The following is a 26,972-nucleotide window of genomic DNA, read 5'->3' as shown; positions in this document are numbered from 1 at the left end:
TAGAAGACCACAAGGTGACGCTACCCATGCCAAATATCTGAGCTCTAAATAAAGGCATCATAGTTAAGAAGGAGAATATTTTTAATTATATGACTTGTGCACTATAAATGTCTAAATAAACTTAATCCCCCAAAGGCTGGGATCATTTTTGACCCCTGGTAATAATTCATTAACTTCTGCAGACATTCCCAAGGGGTAGAATTATGTCCTGGACAAAGTTAAAAGTATAAAAATGAACAAAGGGCAATATCTCCAAAATTAGGCAAGACAGAGTTATGGTTCTTGTGCACTGCACACCTACCCAATGAGATCTATCTACCTACAAAGTTTCATGTTGATACCTCTTGTTGTTTCAGAGTTATGTCCCGGACAAGAATAGGGGACGGACGGGCAGACAAAGCGGCAACTATATGCGCACCCTTAGGGGAGCATAAATGAAGTCTGTATAATAAATGACAACAGAAATCACATGATCACAAAAACTCTGAGGTTAATGTGAATTTGTCTCCAATGGGCACATTTTTCATAAACATTTTCAAAATACTTGAACCGGTATTTTTAAAATTATACTCTTATAATTATAAAATATTTCTATATAAAATGATGTTAGACTTTCAAAGGGACTCCACTGAGGTTTTTTGACATGATGGGACTGAAAATATTTAAATGCTTTCCACTCAAATCGGGCTATGGAAATCATAAAAATATGATTTTCAATTATTTCAAAGGATATTTATTAACTATCTTATATTTCTGTAAAAAGTGCCCCAGCTCATTTATGTAAGAAATTCAAATGTTATGTTTTTAGGCTTTTAAACCTCAGTGGAGTCCCTTTAAGTGATTTAATATGAACAATTATACGTTTGATAAAAAATATTTTAGAACAATTTACCATCTGCTACATATAGATGAGTCATATCTGATCATGAATCTTGTACTTACCATTCATATACAGTTTGTGGTTTGTTATTTAAATGATACTATATACTATCACAATGACTACTAATGAGCCGCGTCACGACAAAACCAACATAGTGCATTTGCAACCAGCATGGATCCAGGCCAGCCTGCCAATCCGCACAGTCTGTTAAGGATCCATGCTGTTTGCTATCAGCTTCTCTACTTGTAATAAGGTTTGTAAGTGAACACCATGGATCCTGATCAGACTGCGTGGATGTGCAGACTGGTCTGGATCCATGCTGGTCCCAAATGCAGTATATTGGTTTTGTCATGGTGCGGCTCATTAATTTCAAAAGCATTAAAGACCTTCTGTTATGAAGCAATTCATTTTAACAAAAACTTAACTATGATTTAACATTATGATAAGAATGTAGACACAAATGCTTGAGTGAGTTAAGTATTATAAACTGTAATTGGTCTTTAAAAGTTGAGATCTACCTTTAAAACACATGAATTTTTTTCCTCTTTAAAAGGGGCAAGTATGTGTTTAATGATCTTTTGATAATCAATGTAACATATATCAGATGCTTTTCAACAACAATTCTATTATTAGTGCTGAATATAAAACAATTTGTCATAAAGGTAGCAACACGTAAATAAAATGATATTTTGACTTCAATACAAAATACAACATGTACTTAATCACTATAACTGCACTTATTACTAAAAAGCAAAAAAAGTTCTGCTCTAAATTACAAATAGGTACTTTTTTGAAAATTTTAACAGGGCACCAAAAACAAACAAGAGCTGTCACAGGAGACAGCAAAGCTCGACTAATAATATACTGGACGCAGTAAGGAAGACAAAACTATGAAGGAAAAATCAATTATGTTTAATTATATATAAAGTTATAGTAAAAAAAATAACATTGTTTTCATAAATTCCAAGATCAAGGGGAATAATTTTGGAAATAGTCACACTAGAGTTATGAACCTTGTCACAAACATGTGTGTAATGATAAGAAATATATATTTGAAGTTTATATTAGACAACCTAAAGAGTAAAGAAGTTATAATATTTCCTAAAGAAAATCCTAAGTTCAAAGAGACATAATCTGTAAATATTGCTTCAAGAGTTATGAACCTTGTCACATAAAATGTAATTGATTATAAGGAATAAGTATTTGAAGTTTGAGGTAGATACCTTTAAAACTAAAAAGTTATAGTAAAAAAATATTTTTCAAGTAAAAAAAATTAAGTTTATGGGGAGATAATTCTTGCAAGACTTGTGCTAGAGTTATGAACCTTGTCACATAATATGTGTTTAATGATAAGGTACATAATTATATTTGAAGTATAAAGTTGATCCCTTCAGAAATAAAGAAGTAACAGTAAAAAATAAATCTAAAAAATTTTGTGCTAGAGTTATGAACCTTGTCACATAAGATGTGGTTGATGATAAGGAACATATATTTGAAGTTTGAAGTTGATAACTTACGAAATGACAAAATTATAGTGAAAAATATTTTACTGCACCAAAACTTTAATCTGGACAGGGAGCGAGTAGGACAGCTCTCCATATACTTTGTATAGTCTAGCTAAAAAAGTGTTTAACAAATAAAAAGAACAGCATTTTTGGGGCACAATGAGCCCTGTACATACAGCTAAAATGACAAAAAGGTTATTATCACACACCCGTGCCGATTTTGCTACTCAGTAAATATAGTATTGCACGGCCGTGCATATATTTTGACGTGACGTCATTAGCGTTATACAAACATAGTGTAAAGACGCGCTAAATGTTAGCGTTATACTATAGGCGCGTCAATGAAAAATGACTCTTATTTCACTTTAAACGGTCTTTATTTTTGGTATGTGATAAATAGAATATTAAATTCGTGTAAGTTAATTACTGAATTTATTGCACTCGTTGAATAAAATAATATTATGCTCGCCAGAGGCTCGCATAATATAATTTTATTCAACTCGTGCAATAAATTCAGTATTGAACTTACACTCATTCAATATCCTCTATTTATCAATAACATCAATATTCAAAAAGACTTTAATACCTTTTTGTGATATTTTAACTCGATGAAATTTGATACATGCCCCATTGAATAACTTTCAATGAACACCCATACTACATGATTAAAATCCAATATATTAAAAATGTATGGTGTATACACGCATAACACAGATACTAAAAGAAATAAGGTACTGTATTTTCTCTAATAAATACCTAAAGGGATATTACATTTTCTAAAAGCGGGAATTTAAATTTAAGTACAAAAATGGGTATATACCATCAAAATAAAACAATCTTTATTGTTTTATGATATTTTCCACTGGATAGTATAAACTCAGGAATCACCATTTGTATTAATATTTGTGCTAATCATGTATTTTATAATACATGTATACTGGAGACTGGGCGTTTAATATGAAATATACGGTATTACTGTAGTTTGGTATAATTAAGAACATAAATTCAAAACTTGCTGATCATGCAACATATGAAATGAATAAGATCAAGTGTACTTCGTTATTTATCTAAATACTGATAAAAAATGTTTCGAATATGAAAAAAAAAAATGGAGAGAGTAAATTCGAATTTTCAAAGTCAAATTGCTATGAAAGATATTTACGATATTGACGAGGGATTTGAAGGACTACATCCACAATACAAAAACAGTTTTCTAAGACGAGTTGCAAACAAGCATATTTTGACATGCCTGGATGAGAAATTTCATTGTAAACTCGGACTACCTTCTTTGGAGTATTTGCTTTATCCTCGGGATGATGAATTTCTAAATTTCTTTGGACTCGGTTCTAACTATCCATGGGTAAGGGCAGGAGGTCAAATCACACATATTAAAGAAGACTGTGGTGTTATTTACGTTATTCTCAACTACAGGTATGTGGCACGTTTACAGCACATAAAGAGTTGGTATAACAAAGATCCATTTTTGCTAAAGCATACTTTTAAAACCGAAGGACAGTGTTGTTGTCTTGCACACTTAGAAAATGGAGTAGTCGTCTGCATCAAGTTCCCGGAACAATTCAAATCTGCTACGTCTACCCACAGCTGCACATATTTGATAGCAATGGAAAGTTTCAAGATCAAATCATTTATAACCATAACAAACCGATCTTAAATGACCCCCGAGACATGGCTGTAATGCAAAGCACTATAATAATATCAGACCAAGGCAATAAATCGGTGGTTTTCGTGAATAGACATGGAGCTGTCCTCTGCAACTATACACATGACGAGATATCTTGCCCACGAGGCATATGCGTAGACCAATACTTTAATATCTATGTGGCATCAGGAGGAAAAATCATACAAATCACAGAAGACCTGTCACAGTGTAGGACGATTGTCTCCTTACGTAATCAGGAAATATCTTTCCTTCGTTTCTGCCAAAAGACTAACCTTTTATCTGCATCTTATGATGGGACAGGGAAAATAGCTAACTACCAGTTCCTTCAAAATAATCGACTTACTATAGAGAACAGGGAGGAAAACAAGAAATCGATAAAAGACCCGCCTCCCTACTTATGGATAGGTGTTTTTTGTCTATTCATCATCAGCATAAGACTTTTTAACAAATGACACTCCAAAAGACATTGTAGGTGCAAAAAAAGATGCATCATTCTACAATAACACTGTTAAGTATTTTTTTTTAAAGTTTCCTAAAACTTAAACAAAATCAAGCTTTTATACAACTATATTTGTTTATTGGCCAATGGCATTATACATGTATAAACAAAGGGAAATAAATCTTTCATATCTGACATTTATATTCTCAAAGTTTTACATTACAATACTTTCTATAAAGTGAGGTATTTTGTATCGAACTTGCATCCAAAATGATGAAAAAAATGTTGTGCATGGGATAGCATTTCTTTTGAAAACTAAACATGTTCTTTCAAATCGGATATTTTTAGAAACTGTGTTTACCCTTTCCAGCTTTGTTTTGGCCAAGGGCTCTAAAACAAAAGTGTCAAGGCTTTCATTTAAACAGATCACAACTAATGTCAAAGAGTCAGCGTTTGGTGCGGGAACCCTAGGCTGTGTCCATTGTAAAACTGCAAGGTATGCTAAATGCCAAATGACTATGCACAAGAAACTTTTAGTTTTGGAGGAAAAGCTTATAAAGATATATGTATAGGATATCGACCGAGTACGAGGTCTTTCTGTTCACCTGGTCACGAATTTCATGTGACACCGAGAGCGCGTAGCGCTCGAGGTGTTTCATGAAATTCGTGACCAGGTCTTTCCTAAACAGAAAGATCGATGTACGAGGCCGATATCCAACTTACACACCGTCAAACTATTGGCTTGAGCAATGGCTGATCCGAAACATTTGATGTAATGCACAAAGATAATTTTTAACACAGCGCATAAACAGGTAAGCTTTTATCAACGTTCTGCTTTTATATAGTATATATTTTGCATTTAACTTTGTTTTTTTTTTAAATAATAATAAAAAGGCTAAATGTGTAATTTGTCAATAATAAAGTGAATGGGTCTGTAATTGAATTTATGTAAAAGAATGAATAATTGTGTTGATAGTATTTCGTATCAGTCATTTCAAATTCTAGAACATTTGCTCCCCCCGAACAGTTGCCCTCTCGGACGTATGCCCCCCTTTTTTTTTGCTTGTAACTTGTCAGAGGTCATCTCGTGTATATATTTTATGTATTTTATTTTTTTATTTATAGATGCTAATTTTTAAGTTTTCACAAATTTGCGCGAGATTTTTTGTTTATTGAAGCAAAATGGAATTTCGACAATAGGCGATGAATTTTAATTTTTGTAACAAACAATTCAACAATTAAATTTTTTAACATTTTTAAAACATGGGGGTGATGGCAAATGTCCAACCCTTCCAAGGATATGGGGGGGGGGCAATGTCCGCCACTGCAAAAAGGGAGCAAACTCCGAGGGTGCAACTGTCTGAGGGGCAAATGTCCGATACCCAGCACACCATGAAAGACTTACATATGTATATTGTTGCATGACAAGTGTAAGATACATGATCCGAAATTATATTTTATATAGCAGATTATAAAGTGTTCTAGAATAAAAATAATGAAAATAAATTTTCAAACTAAATCACTTATAACTTTATATTAACACTTCTTTTTCAACATTTCTTTTAATAATATCCTAATCGTTTTTGTCGATATTTTAATAACTAATGGGAGATGTGTGTCCATTGTAGACCAATCCAATTTGAGTACTTGTAACTGCATGTCACTATAAGCAAGGTTTGGATTATATCTTTAACATTCTTTGAACCTAAGCGCTGGATTCGAAGGTTTTCAGGGGAAATCAGTTTTGATTTTTCGCGGGTTGAATAGAAAGGTAGGATAAAGCCAAACTAAAAGAGGGGGTGGGGACGGGTTAACGGGGATTTAACAATCTGATTGATCCTGAGGGTGGGAATGTAACCAGGGACTTTGCTATGAACTGTCGGTAGCAGCGGTTTCCTAGGCAAAGCGTATATCAAATGGACGTAATTTGAATCACAAATGAGACGGACATATTTATGTTATATTTTTTCGATATGAAAGTTTGGTACAATTTTTATTTACTATGAATTTTTTGTGGATTAGATGATTTAGAATCGTGATAAGTATGCGGTCGGTGATAACTGTTATAGTTTCATAGAAATGAACTTAAAGCACCCATTTTTGTTATATTGTGAAATAAATGACAGAAGAAGCGCTTAGATTACTATTATTTTGAAAAATGACGCGATTAGAAAAATGTTAAATGTTTCCTAACTTTGATATGCTATCCATTCTTATTTCATTCAAAGATTTAATATAGAAATGTTGGAATAATTATAAACATTATCTTGTTTAAAAGAATGTATCCAGATTTTGTCAGACAGGAATATTATGACAATCATTTATTTACATTTTATTTTCAATTTTTGATTGCATTTCATGTTTTCTTTGTCTACACATAGGCAGGTCTATTTTTTCATGTGTTTTTCATGACCGGGTCTGTCTGACTAGAACAGACCTGTGCACGTGCAAAAGATAGACCTCATAACGGACTTTCTTTTGTTAAAACAGGTCTATCCGAAAAATATAGACCTGTCACAAACAATAGAGGAGGTGTGTAATTACTATAGAAGTCAATATAAGCTAAGTGACCCAAGGGGCATGAGTTTTATCATTTTTGTATAAAGAACCATAAGGTGAAACTTCATGCCAAAATTACTAAGCTCTGGACAATGTACCTTTGAATGAGATTTTTAAGAATTGTTTGCTATATAAGATTATGTTATCTAAGTGATCCCCAGGACAGTGTTTTTTTTTGACACAATGCATGATTTTTTTTTATAACTTTTATAGAAGTTCACACTAAATGTGTTAAACTATATAAGTTCACATCAACTCAAGGACTCCTCGTTGAACAGGGTCAGTTTTGACCCCAGGGGCATGATTTATGTTGCTTTGTAGGGGACAACAAGGTGATGTTATATGCCAATTTTCTTGCATAGCAGACTGGCATTTCGGCTGACTTTTACCCATGCTGGAGGGCGGGGCTGGGGGGGTGCCAGATGAGTTGCATGCCATACAACAACACAATTGTAGCGAAATTTATGATTGAGCCTCGTAAAAATGACATCATTTTAGAGATGACATCATTTCCCCGTTGTTATTAAAGTTGTAAATTAATATGCTATTGTAAGAAAATAGTTATGGATGAAATGACTTGATTAATTAACTTCCATGAACAAATTGAGGTAATCATTTTACATATGAAATAATATGGCAGGATATGCAAGAAAAAATATCTGACATGTTTGCAGTTCTGATCGGAATATCCGACTCTGGGAAACTTGACCATGTGCGGTAACTGGGTAAGCCTCGTTAACGCCCAATGGGGGGTCCCCTTGGGACAGATATGTCGATCTGAATCGTAACATTTGACAGGTATAATTAATCTAAGCTCTGGACATTGTAGTTTCTGAGGAGAGATTTCTAAAGATTTTATTTTCAAAATAATATTTTTAGCATTTGCACTTCAGCTGGAGACTGAAATCATCCTAGGAAACCAGCCTACTGTATTCCCTGAAATTATTTCATGCTAATAAAGTGGATAGATTTCCACCAATATTAGTATCTGCGAAAAAATTGCATGTAAGAAATCCATGAACATCTGTAGCTTCAACCACTTAGATTAACATTATGCCGTTATGATGTACCATGATATAGAATGCATAACTTTTACCTATGCTTAAATGATACACTGATACACATTTCAAGGTAAAACTTTCCTTTGCAAACTGTCTTGCTGTTTGAAAGTATCCATTATTTACAAATAAAACAAAAATCATATAACAGATGTTATTTACAGTTTGCATACTTTGAATGAAGGTAATTTACTCGCTATAAAGGACAGTGAAAATGTTTGTTACAAGTACAACATCGAATAATACATGTACCTATATGGATAAGCATTTACTGTTTAAAATTTATTTATTTTAAACAATGAATTTCTTTCCACATAGCAAGGTCAATCATAAATCACACTATTTTACCCGACTATGATTTTAAATGCAAATAACATTATTTGCAAAGAAGTATGTGATCTGAATGCATGTATAAGGGAATTATGTTAAAGTGGTATCTTATATCTTACATATAGTTTGTTTATAGGTAAAATTTTGTCAATACTGTATGCTTTAGCCTTGTCTAGCGTGTATAGAGAGAACAAATACAGAAACGTAATTGTGATTCTGAGCCTTGTCACGACAAAACCAACATAATGGGTTTGCGACTAGCATGGATCCAGATCAGCCTGTGCTGCACAGTCTGATCAGGATCCATACTGTTCGCTTACAAACCCTATAACAAGTAGAGAAACTGATAGCGAACAGCATGAATCCTGATCAGACTGTGCGGATGCGCAGGCTGGTCTGGATCCATGCTGGTCGCAAACCCATTATGTTGGTTTTGTCATGGCAAGGCTCATATGCTCTTTACCCCCAGAGACTTAATATTCGCAAAATTCCGGGTCACTATAATTGCGTGATAGTTTTTCTCAGCAAAAATGTCATCCTCATGAAAACACGAAATATTGTTTCCGCAAGTTTCTCGGAAAACAGTATTTTACTAGCCTGTTTCATAGGGTAAATGGTCTATGTCAGCCAACAGCAAGTTTCAAATGTAAGCCTGGAAAGAATATCCATTTGATTAAACCACAATGCTAAGCTGAGATATCCAAGATGGTGTCAAAGATGGCTGTCAAATCCTAAAATATTCTAGAATAATTATGTTTTCTTATTTCTTTTTTCAGTTTAGTAAATCCATTGAATTTTTACATGAAATTTTTTACTTTTAACAAACCCACGCTTTTAATTTAAGTGTATTGCTTTTTATTGGGTGTTTAGTTAACGGCACACCAACACAGTTAAGGTCATATGGCGCCAAAACAGGAAAGATGAATTTGGCTTATAAGTTATTACAATTTTTTAGTTTTCATTGTATCACTCAAAATCAACTTATCTAACGAATAGTATTGTCATTCCATAATTATAATCAGTAGAATTTATTTGCATCTACTAAGAAATAGTGGGTGAGGTACTATTTGAAGTTTGGTCATGGGCCAACCTGAGGTTTAGGAGATGTTGATTAAACAAACTGTGTATGTGACAAGCACTAACCTCTGTAATTAACATTTAGACTGATCTAGATAGTATATCACAAAATTAACTACACAAGGTGTTGACTTAAGGTAGCTCGCTACTTTCCGACCTAAATTTGACAATATCTCAGATGTTGATGATTTTTGGTATACAGACATGTAGATATGCACGCTTTACTTTTGCAGTGTTATTTTATAAATAAACAGCGTTACTATGACGTCAAAGCGCCCTCTATCGGTGGCGGCGAAATTGTGTCTTTTTTATCAATAAACCGGTCTGATCTTATCAATTTTCATCCGATTTCCTTCATTTTAATTTTACAATGTTCAGTAAATATATGTCTTTTTAACGATGTCTTTCTTGAACATTTGCTTAATACTCTGCGATTCTACGTTATTTTCCCTCACGTTCTGACGTCCATATTTGATGCAATTATCGCGCGATATCGCAATAAAGATTGTGAAATAATAAAAAATCAACACGGTGAATTGTGCTATATTTTTTTAACATGTAGTGAAGTCATAAAAGAAAATATTTATGCAATAAAAATATAGGGTCAACGCGTAAGATATTTTGCTATTACTATTTGAATATAAAATAAAGGGTGAGTAAAACGTAGTGATTTTGTTGACGTCAAATATTTTTCTCAAGGAAATTTTCACGACTTTTTCTATAAATATAATACTGACAGGAATAAAAATGTGTGAAAACCATCAACAACAATAGTATTTAGACATGTTCCGTAAAAATGTTTTTTTAAAAGTCCTGTCAGATGCCTGTATTTCGATGAATATCTTCAATTATATACATGTACCATAAATCAGGGTATAACTGTCTGCAAAAGTTGGTATCAATCTCTGAAAAACTGCAACGAATGGATATAAATACCTCGAAGACTGAAAGACAATTCAGAATATTGAAAGATATAATCAATAGGCCACCTAAGTGGAAATCATAAAAACATAAATTTTGCAAAGAATGTCAGAAAAAAAGAATGAAAAGGCTGGTGCAGTCGCAATGTCATCATGTTATGTGTATCTCGGTACAACATAAACTTCCATGTTATCATATGTAACAATTTTGAATTGTATATATCAGTTAGTAGGAACAGAGACATAGATAACATCTATGTCTCTGGTAGGAAATGAATCAAATTTACGTTTCAAAAATATATGATCAACTGGAAGTAGCAACGATTTGTACGTAAGTCATGATTCACTGGTAGTCTTAATTATATTATAAAATCTAGCAGACATTTAATTCAAAATTTTCTACACGTATAAAAATTTATTTATTAACAGCCATCAGTTATTCTATTTTCTCTCGCAGCTAAATACCCTGCACTAAGCGTGAGACTCAGATTTAAAGCAGGAATCACGCTCTCATGCTATGGCTTTAATTTCTCACGTATTTCACATAATTACAGATATTCTTATTTATTTTAAACTAGCTGACTCGCGGTATGCGTTTACTAGCGCATCTTTGAGGCGACCTGAAGCCGTGATCATTTCTCGATTAGAGGCGAAAGATCCGTTGATTTATTTTGTATGTTCAGAAGCGGAGAATTTTGCATATTAAATACAGATTCCCTTGTATTGAAGGCGATTATGTAGGATTCTCAATTTGTGTGATTATGGTTGTGGGAGAAGCTCGTTTTTTGTCTGCACATAATGCAGTGCTATGTAGAGCCTATGAAAATAATGAACTATGCATTTTATGTTTTATATCTTGTATTTTTTTAATATTGGGTTTAACGCCGCTTTCAACAGTATTTCAACTATAGCGGAGGGAATTTAACGAAACCAGTGTTTCTCACAGTATCACTTCTCTTTGGAAATGAATGACAGGAGTCCGAGGTGGCCCTTGAAACATTTCATACACAGTAAACAATTCTAAAGGATAATCTATTAGTACAATACGCAATCGTGTCTCGAATCCATGCCTTCCGAATTCAGCGTAAGACCACTTTACCGATTACAACGTGGCAACAGAAGAATATTCAAAGTTAAAAACCTGATTATGATCTCCCTTAATAAGGGAGAAGTCCATTTTATTGCTAACATCATAAACACGTGTTTTTGGTGTGTGTTTTGAGGTTGTTTTTTTTTCTTGTTTTTTTTTTATTTTTGTTTTAAAGCAAACTGTATTGTATTAAAAAATGAACAAGATAACGTCAACATAATACATTATTCGTATTCAGTGGTAACAAAAGTTGCACAAGTTATTTAATAATTATATTTTGTATTTAATTAAAATATACAGTATAACCTTTACAGAGAAATGCCCTTTGTTGCCTAGAGTGGTTGCTCTACAGAGGTAAAATGTAGTGGAACTCTTTAGAAATAAATAATACTTTGAGGGCCGCTATGTTATACTGTACAGTAATGAAAAAACGGTAATGAATCCGAGTTGAGTAGGTTATATTGGGTGTTTCACATTCGAGTCTGCAGTTGCGAATATGCTTATATATTTTTTATCAGTATGATTTTGCTTCCAAAATAGCTTATAATTTGTCACATAAGTGCTCATTTTCTAATTATCATGACATTTTAATTAGATTATAATTATATAGCCTATGTATTGCAAAAATAAAAATAAAATAAAGGTTTTTGTTTCTTGTACTGTTTGTTTTTAAATATACTTAAAGGGACTCCACTGAGGTTGAAAAGCCAAACACATAACATTTGAATTTCTTACATAAATGAGCTGGGCACTTTAAACAGAAATATATGCGAAGATAGTTAAGAAATATACTTTGAAATAAATTGAAAATCGTATTTTTATGCTTTTGTTAGCCCGATTTGGGTGAAAAGCGTTTAAACGCTTTTCATTTTGAATAATTATTCTGGAAAAACGAAGTGCGCGAATGCTCTGAAATTTTGCACAAAGATTAATGGTCTAAACCTACATCAAATGGTACATTTATCTGGAAAAAATATTTTCAGTTCCATCATGTCAAAAAACCTCAGTGGAGTCCCTTTAACATATTTGAATATTATTTCTGAATTTTATTTATCACTTATTTCGGCACATTTGTATGCATATCTATTTTAATTGTATTTTTACGATGTGTTTTGACACCGAGGCTCGTCTGCCTTTATGTGATTTTATGAAAGTGTTTAAAGGCTGAATGTAACGTAAAATAAATATTCTACGGGTATAAGCTAAGCGACCTAATATTCTTACTTCATTCATACAGCAATATGTGAATCTTATTTTTTGCGCTGAAACTAGTTAATTCATATAATAATATAACACTTTAACAACATCACATTATAAAATTAGAATTAAAAGATGTATGAGACTGTGTCCTGCAAATTAGAAAAGTATTTAAAAAGGCATTGTCGGATTAAACATTGTAAATGTGCTCATCTAGCGCATGCTTTCAATGAGAAAATAATCAACAATTTAAAAAATATACATTTCATCAAGTCCCTGTGTTGTTTATACTTACTATCATAATGTTTGACGTAAGAAAACTGTTATTTGGTATTATTCTTTGAACTCCAACATCTATTAACGTCACCAAAATCATTACGTTTCACTCACCCTTTATTTTATTTTAAAACAGTAATAGCAAAATATCTTACGCGTTGACCCTATATTTTTATTGCATTCATATTTTCCTTAACTATCTCACTTCACGCTCGGAAAATTATAGCAAAATTCACCGTGTTGAATTTCCTTTATTACAAAATCTTTATTGCGATATCGCGCGATATTTGCATCAAATATGGACGTCAGAACGTAGAGAAAAATGACGTAAAATTGCAGACTATTAAGTAAATGTTAAAGAAAGACATCATTACAAAGACATATATTTACTGAACATTATAAAATTAAAATGAATGAAATCGGATGAAAATTGATAAGAACAGACCGGTTTATTGATAAAAAAGACGCAATTTCGCCCCCACCGATAGAGGGCACTTTGACGTCATAGTAACGCTGTTTATTTATAAAATAATACTGCAGAAGTAAAGGTCACATATTTATATGTTTGCATACCAAAAATCATCAAGATCTGAGATGTTGTCATATTTCGGTCGGAAAGTAGCGAGCTACCTTAAATGAACTTCAGATAAAATATATTTTCTTACCACATATCTATACCAGTAGTTTGTGTTTTAGAACCTAACAACAATTCTGGTGCTCTGTACCTGCAATGCAATAATACAAAATTTACTGGTTTATGTCAGTCAGATAACACATTCAATTATTCATTCATTCATTCAATCAATCAATCAATCAATCAATCAATCATTATCTCACAATAAATCAATCAATGAGATAAAATCGATATGACTCATCATTCATTCATTTACCTCACAAAATAACAGTGAAATAAAATCTATATACCCGTAACACATCATTCACTCATTATCTCACAAAATAACAATCAGTGAAATAAAATCTATAACCCATCATTCACTTATTATCTCACAAAATAACAATCAGTGAAATAAAGTCTATATAACCCATCATTCACTTATTATCTCTCAAAATAACAATCAGTGAAATAAAGTCTATATAACCCATCATTCACTTATTATCTTACAAAATAACAATCAGTGAAATAAACTCTATATAACCCATCATTCACTTATTATCTTACAAAATAACAATCAGTGAAATAAAGTCTATATAACCCATCATTCACTTATTATCTCTCAAAATAAAAATCAGTGAAATAAAGTCTATATAACCCATCATTCACGTATTATCTCGCAAAATAACAATCAGTGAAATTAAGTCTATATAACCCATCATTCACTTATTATCTCACAAAATAACAATCAGTGAAATAAACTCTATATAACCCATCATTCACTTATTATCTCACAAAATAACAATCAGTGAAATTAAGTCTATATAACCCATCATTCACTTATTATCTCACAAAATAACAATCAGTGAAATAAAGTCTATATAACCCATCATTCACTTATTATCTCTCAAAATAACAATCTGTGAAAGAAAGTCTATATAACCAACCATTCACTTATTATCTCTCAAAATAACAATCTGTGAAATAAAGTCTATATAACCAACCATTCACTTATTATCTCACAAAATAACAATCTGTGAAAATCAGTGAAATAAAGTCTATATAACCCATCATTTACTTATTATCTCACAAAATAACAATCAGTGAAATAAAGTCTATATAACCAACCATTCACTTATCATCTCACAAAATAACAATCAGTGAAATAAAGTCTATATAACCAAACATTCACTTATTATCTCACAAAATAACAATCAGTGAAATAAAGTCTATATAACCCATCATTCACTCATCTCACAAAATAACAATCAGTGAAATAAAATCTATATAACTCTTTTATTAATGTACCTTGACAAATTTCAAGGATATTTGGACCAGATCAGTAGCCTCTAGAGTGTTAGGATTTCCACAATTTTTGGGTCTTGTGACCTAATTTTTCATCTAAGATGACCCATATTTAAACTTGTCTGAGCAAATTATTATGAAAAAATCCTGACCAAGTTTAGCGACAACTGAGGGGAAAATGTGGCCACTGAAGTATTAATGAACTTAATGAGGATAGACAACGGACAACAGATGCTCCGCCATTCAATCATCCTAAAAACTCACCCTGAGCAAGCTCAGGTCAGCTAATTAAATCAATTTTTCCCAAATAAAAATTAATAATTTAAGAGATCTTACCATAGTGTTACAACTATTGGAGTCATTGCCTTATTTGGTAACTCATACTTCCTTGCTAAACCAAAATCAGCTGGAAAAAATATGAAAATATAATTAAGGTTTATTCAAATTAGGCTTACAAACTCAGAAGTATTTTCTATTTCTTTCAGTGGAAATAGCAATTCATCTCAACGAACAGTAAAATTTATAAGAAATCTTGCTATTCACTTGCTGAAATTTTGCATTCACAAGACTAAAATTTTGCCCTTTACAGACTGAAATTTTGCCTTCCCAGGGCTAAAATTTTGCCCTTTCAAAGGCTAAAATTTTTAAAGGCTGAAATTTTGCCCTTTCAAATGCTAAAATGTTACTCTCCATAGGTTCTCAGTGGTTTGGTCTTGCCATTACACAAGTATTAAGCTTGACAAGCCAACACGTCCATGACATCTTACATGGCTGATGAACTAACTAATTTCTACTCTGAATACACATAAACTGATAATAAACTTATACAGTACTTGAAGTTGGTCAAGACTAGCAAAGACATTCAGCAGTTGAAGCACTAAGCCAGGATAATCATCTGTCTCCCTGTAAGATGTAACCCTAGCCTGCTGGCAGATTACCGCCCTGCAACCCAGCACAACCACGCCCAGGCATCAAAAAATATTTTCAAAGTCACTTGTCCCTTCTAAATACAATTTGCAGGGAACATTCTTCTACTCCACCTGCATCAAGTTCTCTTAAATTCTACTCATAATTACACTCGGACAAGTGGACTTTTCGGCATCAAGTTCTCTTAAATTATACTCGTTATTACGAGCGGACAAGTGGAATTTTCGATCTCTGACGCTCTCTGATCATCATCGGCACCAAATCAATATTCAGTCAGTACACGTTTTGAAATTTTCCCTAAAAAAAAAAATGTATTGTTTTGTCCTGTCTCCTAAAGATGGACAAACAAAAACTGACTTACCAATCTTTAAAGAGCCTTTATCTGTCATGAGTAAATTTGATACCTTTAAATCTCTGAAAATAAAAAAGAATATGACTTGAAATACAAACAAAAGTGAAAATGTTGACTTGTCAATATTATTCATAAGCATTGCTTCACCAAATAATTTCAACTGCCAAGCAGGAATTGAACCCAAAGCAGTGATGCCAGTGAGAGGCAAGTAATTTTCTTTTCAGTAATGGATGATCATATGGCTCATATAAGAACAAAATGTATTAAAGAAGTTCAATATAAATTACCGTATAAGTGGTTTTTTCTGGGGGCTCCAAATTCTGCAGTTTTTGCACATTTTGGCATGTTTTTATTTCTGCGGACTTTATTTCTGCGGCACATTCTTTTGACAAAACATGATTTAAATTCTGCTACTCTTCTTATCAAAGTCTTAGTCACATTGCTGTACCTATTTATTTGCATGCATTCCCATTTGTTTATCGCCGCACGGCAAAATTGTAAAGTGATAACAAACAATTATATTGTTTGCGTACAAACAAATATAACGCGCAACAATAGAAAAGTATGCATCTTTTGATCAGCGCGAAATATGGTGTGAAAAATATACCCTGGTAGTATCTTTAATATGATAAAATTGATGGAAGTTTACCGTAAATCAGATGACATTTAGAATATAAGACAATTATTTAGCAGTATAAGGGTTAAAATGGTTTGAATTATTTAGTGGTTAAAATGGTTTTTAGTGGTAAACAAACCTTTTAGAGTACCGGCAAACACTTTATATGATGTTTAAATATCTTTTTCATAAAAAAATTTGCATAATTAATAATAAGTATGTCGATCCTTACAAACATCGATTACATATTTAGCTGACGGCAAGTTTATACAACTTGATGACCTGCTAACCTTTATAAACCATTAGTCATTATTACTTCAGACGAAACAGGTCATAATGTAGAACACATGTCGTAACAGGTTAAAAACACGGAGCAATTTTCTGCGGTTTTTATTTCTGCGGTGCTAATAATGACCGCAGAATACGCAGAAATAAAGTCACCGCAGAAAAAACCATTTATACGGTATTCTAATGATCACCTATCAAACACAGAAGGACCAAAAGTGTGTGTTATTATGCAATAAAATCACTGTTAAATTCTATATGTAGACATCTGACCTAACCACATGTTGTTCCAATTTGCATCATTATTTTACTTGGGCTATGCCCTCGTGATATAATTCCTCACATTCAAACTGCAAACAGTCATTTTATAAAACGATAAAATCGTTGATTATTTGTTTCTTAATAATAATTCAATGTTATAAAAAAAATGAACAAGGGGATATGCTCCATCACATATTACATTGTACAAGGGTATGTAAATATGAAAATTATTGAAAGGATTTATTAATTCATACCTATGAATTATGAAGTTTTCATGTAAAAATCTGATACCTCGAAACAACTGCTGCATTATGCACTTAACCTGAAATTAAACAGTTTTTTAATTTGTAATATTTTATTCACTTTATTGTTTTTTAATTAAAAAATAATATCCATTTTCATATAGTTTTTTTTTAACAAACAAAATGAATCATCAGACAACAGTTTAAGCATTCAAATTTTAGAAAGGGCAATGAAAGTCAGTGTCTATTCTAGAATTTGAAAAATGAGGGAATTTTTATCGAAAAATGTGCATTTATTACATTTGTTGATCTTTGTCTGTGTAAAAACTTCCCCCTGCCTCTGAAAAAATAAGGGTGAGTTCTCAAAATTATGAGTCAAACCCCACATCCCCCCTCCTAGAATAGACACTGGATAGGATATTATTTCCTAAATATTGGTTAAAAAGTCTGCCTGTCAATGTAAGGATATTAGGTTTAAGCTGTACTGTGGTCACAATCACGGTTCCTCATATAATTAATAACATCAATACTACAGCACTGATTTAGCTACAAAACAGACACATCACCAGTTCAGGTAAGAAACACTGTGTTTTCATTTTTTTCAATCAAGCATAAATAATATTTGCACTAAGATATAAACTATACAAGATATTTCGCCTTTTGGCTGCTGGGGGTAAATGATACATCCCTTACCAGCGATGACCAAGAACAGCTGACGCATCTGTGTTGTCTGATCATACTCAGCACTGCTTACTATTAAGTCAGTATCTATTTTGCAATAATGAATATTTGCCTAGAAACAATGTATGTTTATGTCCGGATGAAAAGATGGACAAGTCCATTTAAGTCATTTAGCCTGGTAAGGTTAAATGTTTTGAGCCAGTACGTACCTGTGCCTCTGAGAACGGAGACGGCATATTATCAATTAATGAAGCCAGGTCCTGTTCACAATATTCCATCACGAGAAATATTCTGTCAAGACTTTTACCCACCACTATCTCCTTCAACTGTACAACATTGTCATGCCGCAGATTGAGCAAAATGTTGATCTCTCTTAATGAACTGATCGGTATACCTGTATAAAGTAATTGTTATACCTGTGAAAATGATTGGTATACCTGTACAAAATAATTGGTATACCTGTACAAAATAATTGGTATACCTGTACAAAATAATTGGTATACCTGTACAAAATAATTGGTATACCTTGTAAAAATGACTGGTATATATGTACCAATAATTGATAACCTGTAAAAATGATTGGTATACATGTACCAATAATTGGTATACCTGTACAATATAATTGGTATACCTGTGAAAATGATTGGTATACCTGTGTTGATTGGTATACCATTCACTTAACTGGTACACTAAGTAAATTTTGATCTTTCTAAATGAACTTTTTGGTATACCTGTTTCAAATAATTGGTATACCTGTATGTTGATTGGTATACATTTCGGTTAACTGGTAAACTAGATAAATGTTTCTCTCTAATAAAGAACTGATTGGTATACCTGTGAAAATGATTAGTATACCTGTGAAAATGATTGGTATACATATATGGTGATTGATATACTTTTAAAGTCAAATGGTATATTAGGTTGATTGGTATAACTGTTTAATGAATGGTATACCCACAAGTTGGTTGGTATACCTGTAAAATGATTGATAGTCATATAAATTGACAGGTATTCCTGTAGAATGTTTAGCATAACTTTAAGGAGACATCCAGCAATATATGGTACCACACAAATATCATACAATCTTCTTCATAATTTTATCATCAGTTTTAAGCTCCACACTAAATCCTAATTGATCACTTTTTTCTCACAGAATACCAAAAGAAAGTATGTTTATTTGTTATCATTTTTTACAGACCTCTGAAAATTATATTCAGTGGTCAAACAAGGCACGAAAAAGGGAGAAAAGTGATCATAAAATGTGCTATATAATTTTATTTTGTACTCTTTAAATCTCATTATAATAGCAGACTTGACTAAAGGATCTGGAAAATGGTGTAAAGTAGAATGGATAGACAATATTATTCTAAGATATAGATATTAGGTGCCCTTGATATATGTATCTGTTAACTACACAATCCTGTTGTTGTTTTCCATTTAACAAGTTCAATATTCACTGGAAGGACTTCAGAATGGATAAGTTAAAGCTTAAATGACTGTCTGGTCATATGACAGTACTGATATTGTCTTTGTTATTAAAGGGAAAATATCCTGCTACTTTTTTACTATTAAATATTTCTTACCACTTTTTTCGTGATGTAGTTTTACTCTTTTCAAAGCAACAGTTGTACCATTTCTTGTATCCTTAGCTTTATCTAAAAAAAAAAAGAACCAAAGTATGAAAAATTAAATGGCTGTCTCTAGAAATATGATTTTATAAAACTCTGTGTTTGTAAAGACAACTGTCATAAAACAATCATAACTTTAATAGTGTCTCTATAAACATCCTTTGCAAATTTATAAACACAGTAGAGGTCATATGGCAACTTTCTAGCTTTACTGGTGGAGGAAGACCTGAAGACCTCAATCACCAATGTTCCGTATGCTACCTGAAAGAATCAAAGCCCCAGGGGGGATTCAAACCCAGATCTGTGAGGGGCAAAAGCTTTGAAGTCAACGATCTTAATCAAAGATCAAATGTTATTATTAACACAATAAATAACTTTTTGGTCTAAATAGCTTTAACATTATCATTAACTTACAAACAACTCCATATGTACCCTCGCCTATTCTGGTTTCTTTTTGGAACTCTTGCACAGGTCTACATTTTCCAAACTAAAAATTGAAAGAACCATAATTGAGTCACAGAGTGCAGTGACATTTTGATTCTAATCATTTTAACAATGTAAGTAAATAAAAGCAATTAAAGAACTGCGAGCAAACATAACATCTGTTTATTAAAAGACAAAGCTTAGAATCGCACCACAGTAAACTAAAACTGTTAAGACTTATCTTTGTTTTCCCTCCCTCTTCCCATATCAGTTTGGGTTGGGTAGTTACGTTGATAAAATATTTTTTTCTAATATCAAAAATATTTTTTTCTATTATATTATTTGGAGTTCAAAACAAGTTGTGAATGTTTAGCATCTGTTTATTGTTTAAAGACCAAACCATATTTTTACTTTTATTCAACATATATCCCAGTTAGTGTATTTACACAGATATAAAGATGTGATTCTCATTGACAATCAATGTTTAGTAAAAAAATTATTTTTTTTGCTAGATAATAATGTTTTTGGGGTAACTCAACTGTGATAATTGTAGGTAGGTAGCAGGTGGAGAAGCAAACAATATTTTCTATAGGCCTTACATAGTGACATTTCTTTACTGTACAATAAAATGTAAAAAAACTCAGAAGTCAGATGCCAAACATGCAACATATTAAACGATTAATTCATTTAACATGACCATATTTCTTTCACATAGCTTCTGATAACTTTATCATGAATTCCTAAGTCTTCTACAATACTTCTATTTTTAACATGAATGAGCTTTAATGAGATACTAACCAAGTACATGTAGTTATATTACCCGGTAACTAAATTATTATTACTTCAGTACTATTATATGCTCAGCCAAATTCACAAGTACTCCTCAGTGCTATTGAATACTTACTAAAGTACTATTTCTATAGTACATAGCACTATTTTTACTCAGCTCATTTTAAATGTTCTTATATAAATGCATGTTTGAAGTTTAATACATATACATCAGTCAAACTAGAAATGTGTCCCAACATTTCACTACATGTATATTGTCAGTCTACAGACAGCATGATTGTTGAAAAAGAGCAAATCAAAGAAGTGGCATAGAAATGATAATTTTCATAGTAAGATTACTGGTATGTACTTTCAGGAAAAAAAAAAGTTATGAATAGCAATGGCCAATGGGTCATGAACATGCTGATGATGCACAGTTATGAATCGCAATGGCCAATGGGTCATGAACATGCTGATGATGCACAGTTATGAACAGCAATGGCCAATGGGTCATGAACATGCTGATGATGCACAGTTATGAACAGCAATGGCCAATGGGTCATGAACATGCTGATGATGCACAATCATATTACACCATTTCACCAATACTGGTTACATGTACATGTAGTTGCATGAAGTAGACTCAACAGAATTTCAAAAACTACAATCTTACTTTATAAACAACCTCAATTATATATCTGATAAAATTACACAAACTGAAACAATGCCAATTACATAACGAGACAATCCTGTGGGTCTAACCTGATTAGCTTCAGGAATATCCATCCACTTCCCCGTGAGAAACGAAAGAAAAGCTGGTTTTTCTGATGACTGGCCATCATCATCGACATGGAGATGTGATTTTGACATCTTCAAACAAAAAAGACAATTGTAGCAGTTGACAAGTTAGAGACAATATATTAGAAAAATCAGGTAACAGATGTATCATATAAATCATATAAGACATCCTCATGGTACTTGAATGTAAAAAAAATTAAAACAACTTGAAAACTTTAATATATAACTTTCTGTAAAAACTCTGCTGGTAAAAACTCTTTAAACACAATTAGAAGTTTACTATTTTAAATATTATTAGTAGGAACTTCTTTGAAACATCTCAGATCATTTTCCCACTACATCTGTAACGTGTTAAGTTGCTTTTGTTCAATGCAACCAGCAACAGCTAAAATTTATTTGGAAATACAAAACACAGAACAGATCATTTGGATCAAAAAACCATTTTGTAAATTAGTATCAGTATTGGTTATTTATTCATTTTTGGTGTTTCCTTTGACCAGTCTTTAAATACAAGTTTACCTGTAATTAATGGAAAGCATACAATTTTTGATTATCACCTTTAGCTATACTGGTCGGAGAGATAACTCCGATGCATAGATAACCCCGACACTTGATTAATATAATTGTTATAGCTTTGTTTTTCAACAAACAAGCACATGGTCACCTAAAAGTATAGGAGCAGGACAGAATGGGATGATTTTTTTATAATTTGGTAAAATTTTTAATGTTTTTCAAATAACCTAAACTTTTCATAGGCAGAACTGCTTCAAAACGTGCTTTTTACTAAATTACAATAAGGTGGTTAGAATTGTATTGACCACAGGCCGTTGGCTTGGGAAAGATTTTTGAAAAATTATTTAAATATTAACAAAAACTAGATAAAACATATAAAATGTAAAAATAAATTATTGATGCAGATTTTCCAGTCATTTTTTACTTAAAAAATTAAGTGTCAACTTTTTCACGGATTTATATTACAAGGATCGGACACTTTCGTTTAGCTTAAAGTCCCGTCGCGCGCATGCGCGGAATCGAAAGGTGGACAGAATGAGATGGCGGAACGCTCGGAGTGCGAAATATGACAGATTTTCACAAGAGTATGTGGTGTTATTGCAGCTTTGTGAAAAATTATACACATATGAATGTATTGATACAGTATTATTTTGTGCAGCTAAAGTAATAATATATGAAAATACGCCGATAGAACGCTGCGATGCTTAGTTAAAAAGTACCTAATTTAAAAAATATTAGCTTATTGTTTAGGCATTCTCTCTACACCTTGACGCCCTTTTACGTCAAACATAAATTATTACCGCGATTCAGATTAAGATAATTATTTTTTACATGGTTTAATTGTGGTATTGCAAAAAAATGTTTCTTGATTGCTAAAATACTTTTAAAAAAATTCATGTTTGAAATGTGTCTTTATTTCTGTGAATTATTTCCAAATGATTTGTACATTTTTTATTTGATCTACCTGTACATCAGTATAAATATAGTATATATTCTACTAATTAGTGTATTAAATATATTTTCAGATCATTCTAGACATTCGTTCATATATAGATGAATTCATTACATTGGCAAGGAAGAAACTTTTATTGGCATACAGAACAGCTGTTTTATAATATTTTTTTTAAACAGTTTTTTTTCATAGTTATCCTTCACAATTCACGTCAAATGATTTATTCTTCACATGTTTATTTTCATTATTTTTCAAAGAAAGGACTTTACAAATTAAGTTGTTTATTTTCAATTTCATTTATAAATGTTAATAAAGAAAATAGATTTACATTGTATTTATATATATCCTATTCAGAATCATTTTCTTACCACACATGCCATGGACTGTAGTTAAAGACCGCGCACATACAAAATATACATTCAAATTCAATTTTGTTTTTGAAGATTGAGTGTTGAAATTATCACATGTAACCTGATAATGAAAGTTTGAAAATAAAGTTTTTTTTAATTATGACTTGTTACTTGGTAATTAACCCCTTCAAAAGTAATTAAACTTCAAAGAAATTTAAGCGATGTGTAAAAAATAATCAACAGTTACTTTTATTTCGCATAATACCGACTCAAACTGTAAAGATTTTTATTGTTTTTTAGCGTTACATTAAAAAATATCAGAAATATCTTTCTACAGGCATTCAAATAAGAAGAATAATTAAAATATACGAGTGAAATAATTAAAATATACGAGTGACATAAATTTTAAAAAGGCCGGAATCGAGAAAGCCACACGAGAGTACTTTACTGTTACGATAATTGTCTACTTCACTGCACCGACATTTGAAAACAGATTTACAAAAAAAGAATAATAATGATATAAATGATGAAGAAAATTTAATTATCCTATGAAAATGGCAATAAATGTATTGACAATATCAGCAATATCTTGTATTTAAAAAAATGAATAAATTTACTTCACGTGTTGAGTGAATTGTAAAGCCCGCAATACATTACCCGTAAAACAATTGTGCGTCAATTAATTTGACTACATAACCAAATAAATCTTAAATATTGCATCTTTGATCAACTGTGAATAACTTCCATCGGCATCTTTTTTTCATTAATTTTGAAATTGAATTTATTATGTTACCGTATAAATAATAAATTTCAAATATCTGCTTTTTATATAAAAAATGAAAATTTACCGCAGATTTCGTCAAGTTAATTTCTTAATCGTCGTTGCGGACAGATAATCTGTTTCTTTAAAAAATAAATTAAATATTTGAATTATTTGCAAGCATTTTCCTTGAAAATAAACTTTAAATTTCAAAAATCGGATAATAAATGGAAAAGCTATATGGTATTTTATAAAGTAGGTATCCGTTGCGAACGGGCATTTTCACTTGGCGCCGATAAATTATCGATCGATGTACCTTTATCGAGTGCACGACAAGATATTTAAGCATTTATATAGGGTTAACTGGGAGTGTCCGATCCCTGTAATATAAATCCGTGACTTTATCTACTGTTGTGGGGTAAAAAGACCATGTTTGTAACCTCTTTCAGGACCTTAAAGAAGTACCAGATTCCATTTCCATACATATTTTTTGTAGTATAATGTAAAGTCTTTGAACTGAACTTTGTTTAGGTGGTTCAATATTTAAAATATACAGGAAGATAATTAAGATATTGCAAAAAATATGTGATTTAGTGTCTGAGTAATCTCTCCAACCACTATGTAAAATAAACAGAACAATTCTGTTCACACCTTTCTCTGTTTATGATTTACATTCACACCTCATTAACAAGTGCTCCTTTCACCAACCATGAAGCATTGTATGACTCCAGTTTAAGTAAAAAAAGAATTAACGAGATAACTAATTAACTACTTTTATACAGAATCTTAAACCTCTGTATCCCACAGGTGCTAGTTGCATTGATTTGACCTAAAATGTGTTTGACCTTGTTATTTATACAATAAAATATCAATATATTAAAAAAAAAAAAATTTAAAAAAATTTTTTTTTTCACTGTTATATTATTATTGACAAGGTATGCAACATTCAGGTACGAAAATTATGGGTACGCCGTTTATCTGTGTTAAAATTTTTCACCGGGCGGTAATATCGTCGGATTTTTGCATGGAATCAATGCACAATATATTTTTCTATTACAGCCCGAAAGTAAGAAATCACCCAGGTCCGAAAGATGAGACCGTCATGACATGTACATTGTAAGCTGGTATTTACGCTTGAAATACATCAACAAAGAGATCAAACGGGTCGAACACACATGCAAACAACTGGATTTTACATACTTTTAAATGGTTTTATCCTCCACGAGTGGCACTAAGTCCTATGTGCCCGTATTTTAAGAAAAATTCTACAAGTTAAGGTAATTCCTAAATCGGAAGTGTTCTCCCGCAACACGTGCTTGGTTCCCTGTTCCGCTCTTTGTCAATGTATGTGAAACGGAAACCGGAGAATACTTCCGGTAGGAATTACCTACTAAAAATATCGTCTACATGTAGGATATTTCTTTAAATACAGACTCATAGGACTAAGTTCGACTCGTGGAGGATAAAACCATTTAAAAGTATGTAAAATCCAGTTGTTTGCATGTGTGTCCGACCCGTTTGATCTCTTTGTTGATGTATTTCAAGCGTAAATACCAGCTTACAATGTACATGTCATGACGGTCTCATCTTTCGGACCTGGATGATTTCTTACTTTCGGGCTTTATAACATTAACTAGCGGTTAATTGGGGATCTGTAAATAGTAAATTGTAATAGAAAAATATATTGTGCATTGATTCCATGCAAAAATCCGACGATATTACCGCCCGGTGAAAAATTTTAACACAGATAACCGGCGTACCCATAATTTTCGTACCTGAATGTTGCATACCTTGTCAATAATAATATAACAGTGAAAAAAAAATTTTTTTTTAATTTTTTTTTTTTAATATATTAATATTTTATTGTATAAATAACAAGGCCAAACACATTTTAGGTCAAATCAATGCAACTAGCACCTGTGCTGTATCCGAGTACTGGATGCAGTTAAATACTGGTACAGAAGACCGGCATAACTGAGCAAATTCGATTTTATAAAATTATAAAATACATATTTCATTTTTCATAACAAAGCAAGCATTTCAAACTTATAAATATTTAGTAATTTTACCGTTAAAAAACTGTAAATTTAAGATGAATCGCTTTGAAACGTGATGTAAGATTATTTATTTTTTGTGATGTTAGAGTTGCTTCCCTTACACAGGGATAAGCTGTTGATTGTTTCAATTATTTATTCAATATTTCTTCAGTCTTTAATAAATTACCAAATGATAGTATTAATTTAATTTAAATCAATTAAAGAAAATCATATGTCAAGAAGATAAAACAAAACTACTCCTTATTTTCCAGCTAATTTTTGTTAATTTACAGAGCCGTCCTTAACTTAAAATCAAGGGCAATGGCATCAAGATTTTGCAGGCTCTTGGGGCCAATTGCATCCAATGTTGCAAAAAATAGAGGTAATTATGTTATATAGCACCGTTATTTATGTTACTGCGTACATATTCTGTGATTAATTCTCAAATTC

General features: G+C 31.8%; 1 protein-coding gene across 1 annotated transcript in view; it reads right to left on the bottom strand.

Annotated features, from left to right (window-relative positions):
• Window positions 1–26,674, bottom strand: part of LOC132756085 (cyclin-dependent kinase 10-like) — a gene marked incomplete at its 3' end in the record, with an annotated part of 37,677 nt that extends 11,003 nt beyond the window's left edge. The window contains 9 exon segments of the mRNA XM_060747071.1: window positions 13,678–13,737; window positions 15,267–15,336; window positions 16,219–16,271; window positions 17,626–17,693; window positions 18,504–18,688; window positions 19,878–19,949; window positions 20,337–20,409; window positions 21,876–21,983; window positions 26,556–26,674. Coding sequence (XP_060603054.1) covers window positions 13,678–13,737; window positions 15,267–15,336; window positions 16,219–16,271; window positions 17,626–17,693; window positions 18,504–18,688; window positions 19,878–19,949; window positions 20,337–20,409; window positions 21,876–21,983 — 689 coding nt within the window.
• Between the last annotated feature and the right edge of the window lie 298 nt (window positions 26,675–26,972).

The sequence above is a fragment of the Ruditapes philippinarum genome, unplaced genomic scaffold (genome assembly GCF_026571515.1).
Source record: "Ruditapes philippinarum isolate M1 unplaced genomic scaffold, ASM2657151v2 ctg7903_1_1_1_1, whole genome shotgun sequence".
Taxonomy (NCBI): Eukaryota; Metazoa; Mollusca; class Bivalvia; order Venerida; family Veneridae; genus Ruditapes; species Ruditapes philippinarum.
The sequence above is the reverse complement of the archived record's forward strand: the minus strand, read 5'-3'. Positions and strand labels throughout refer to the sequence as shown.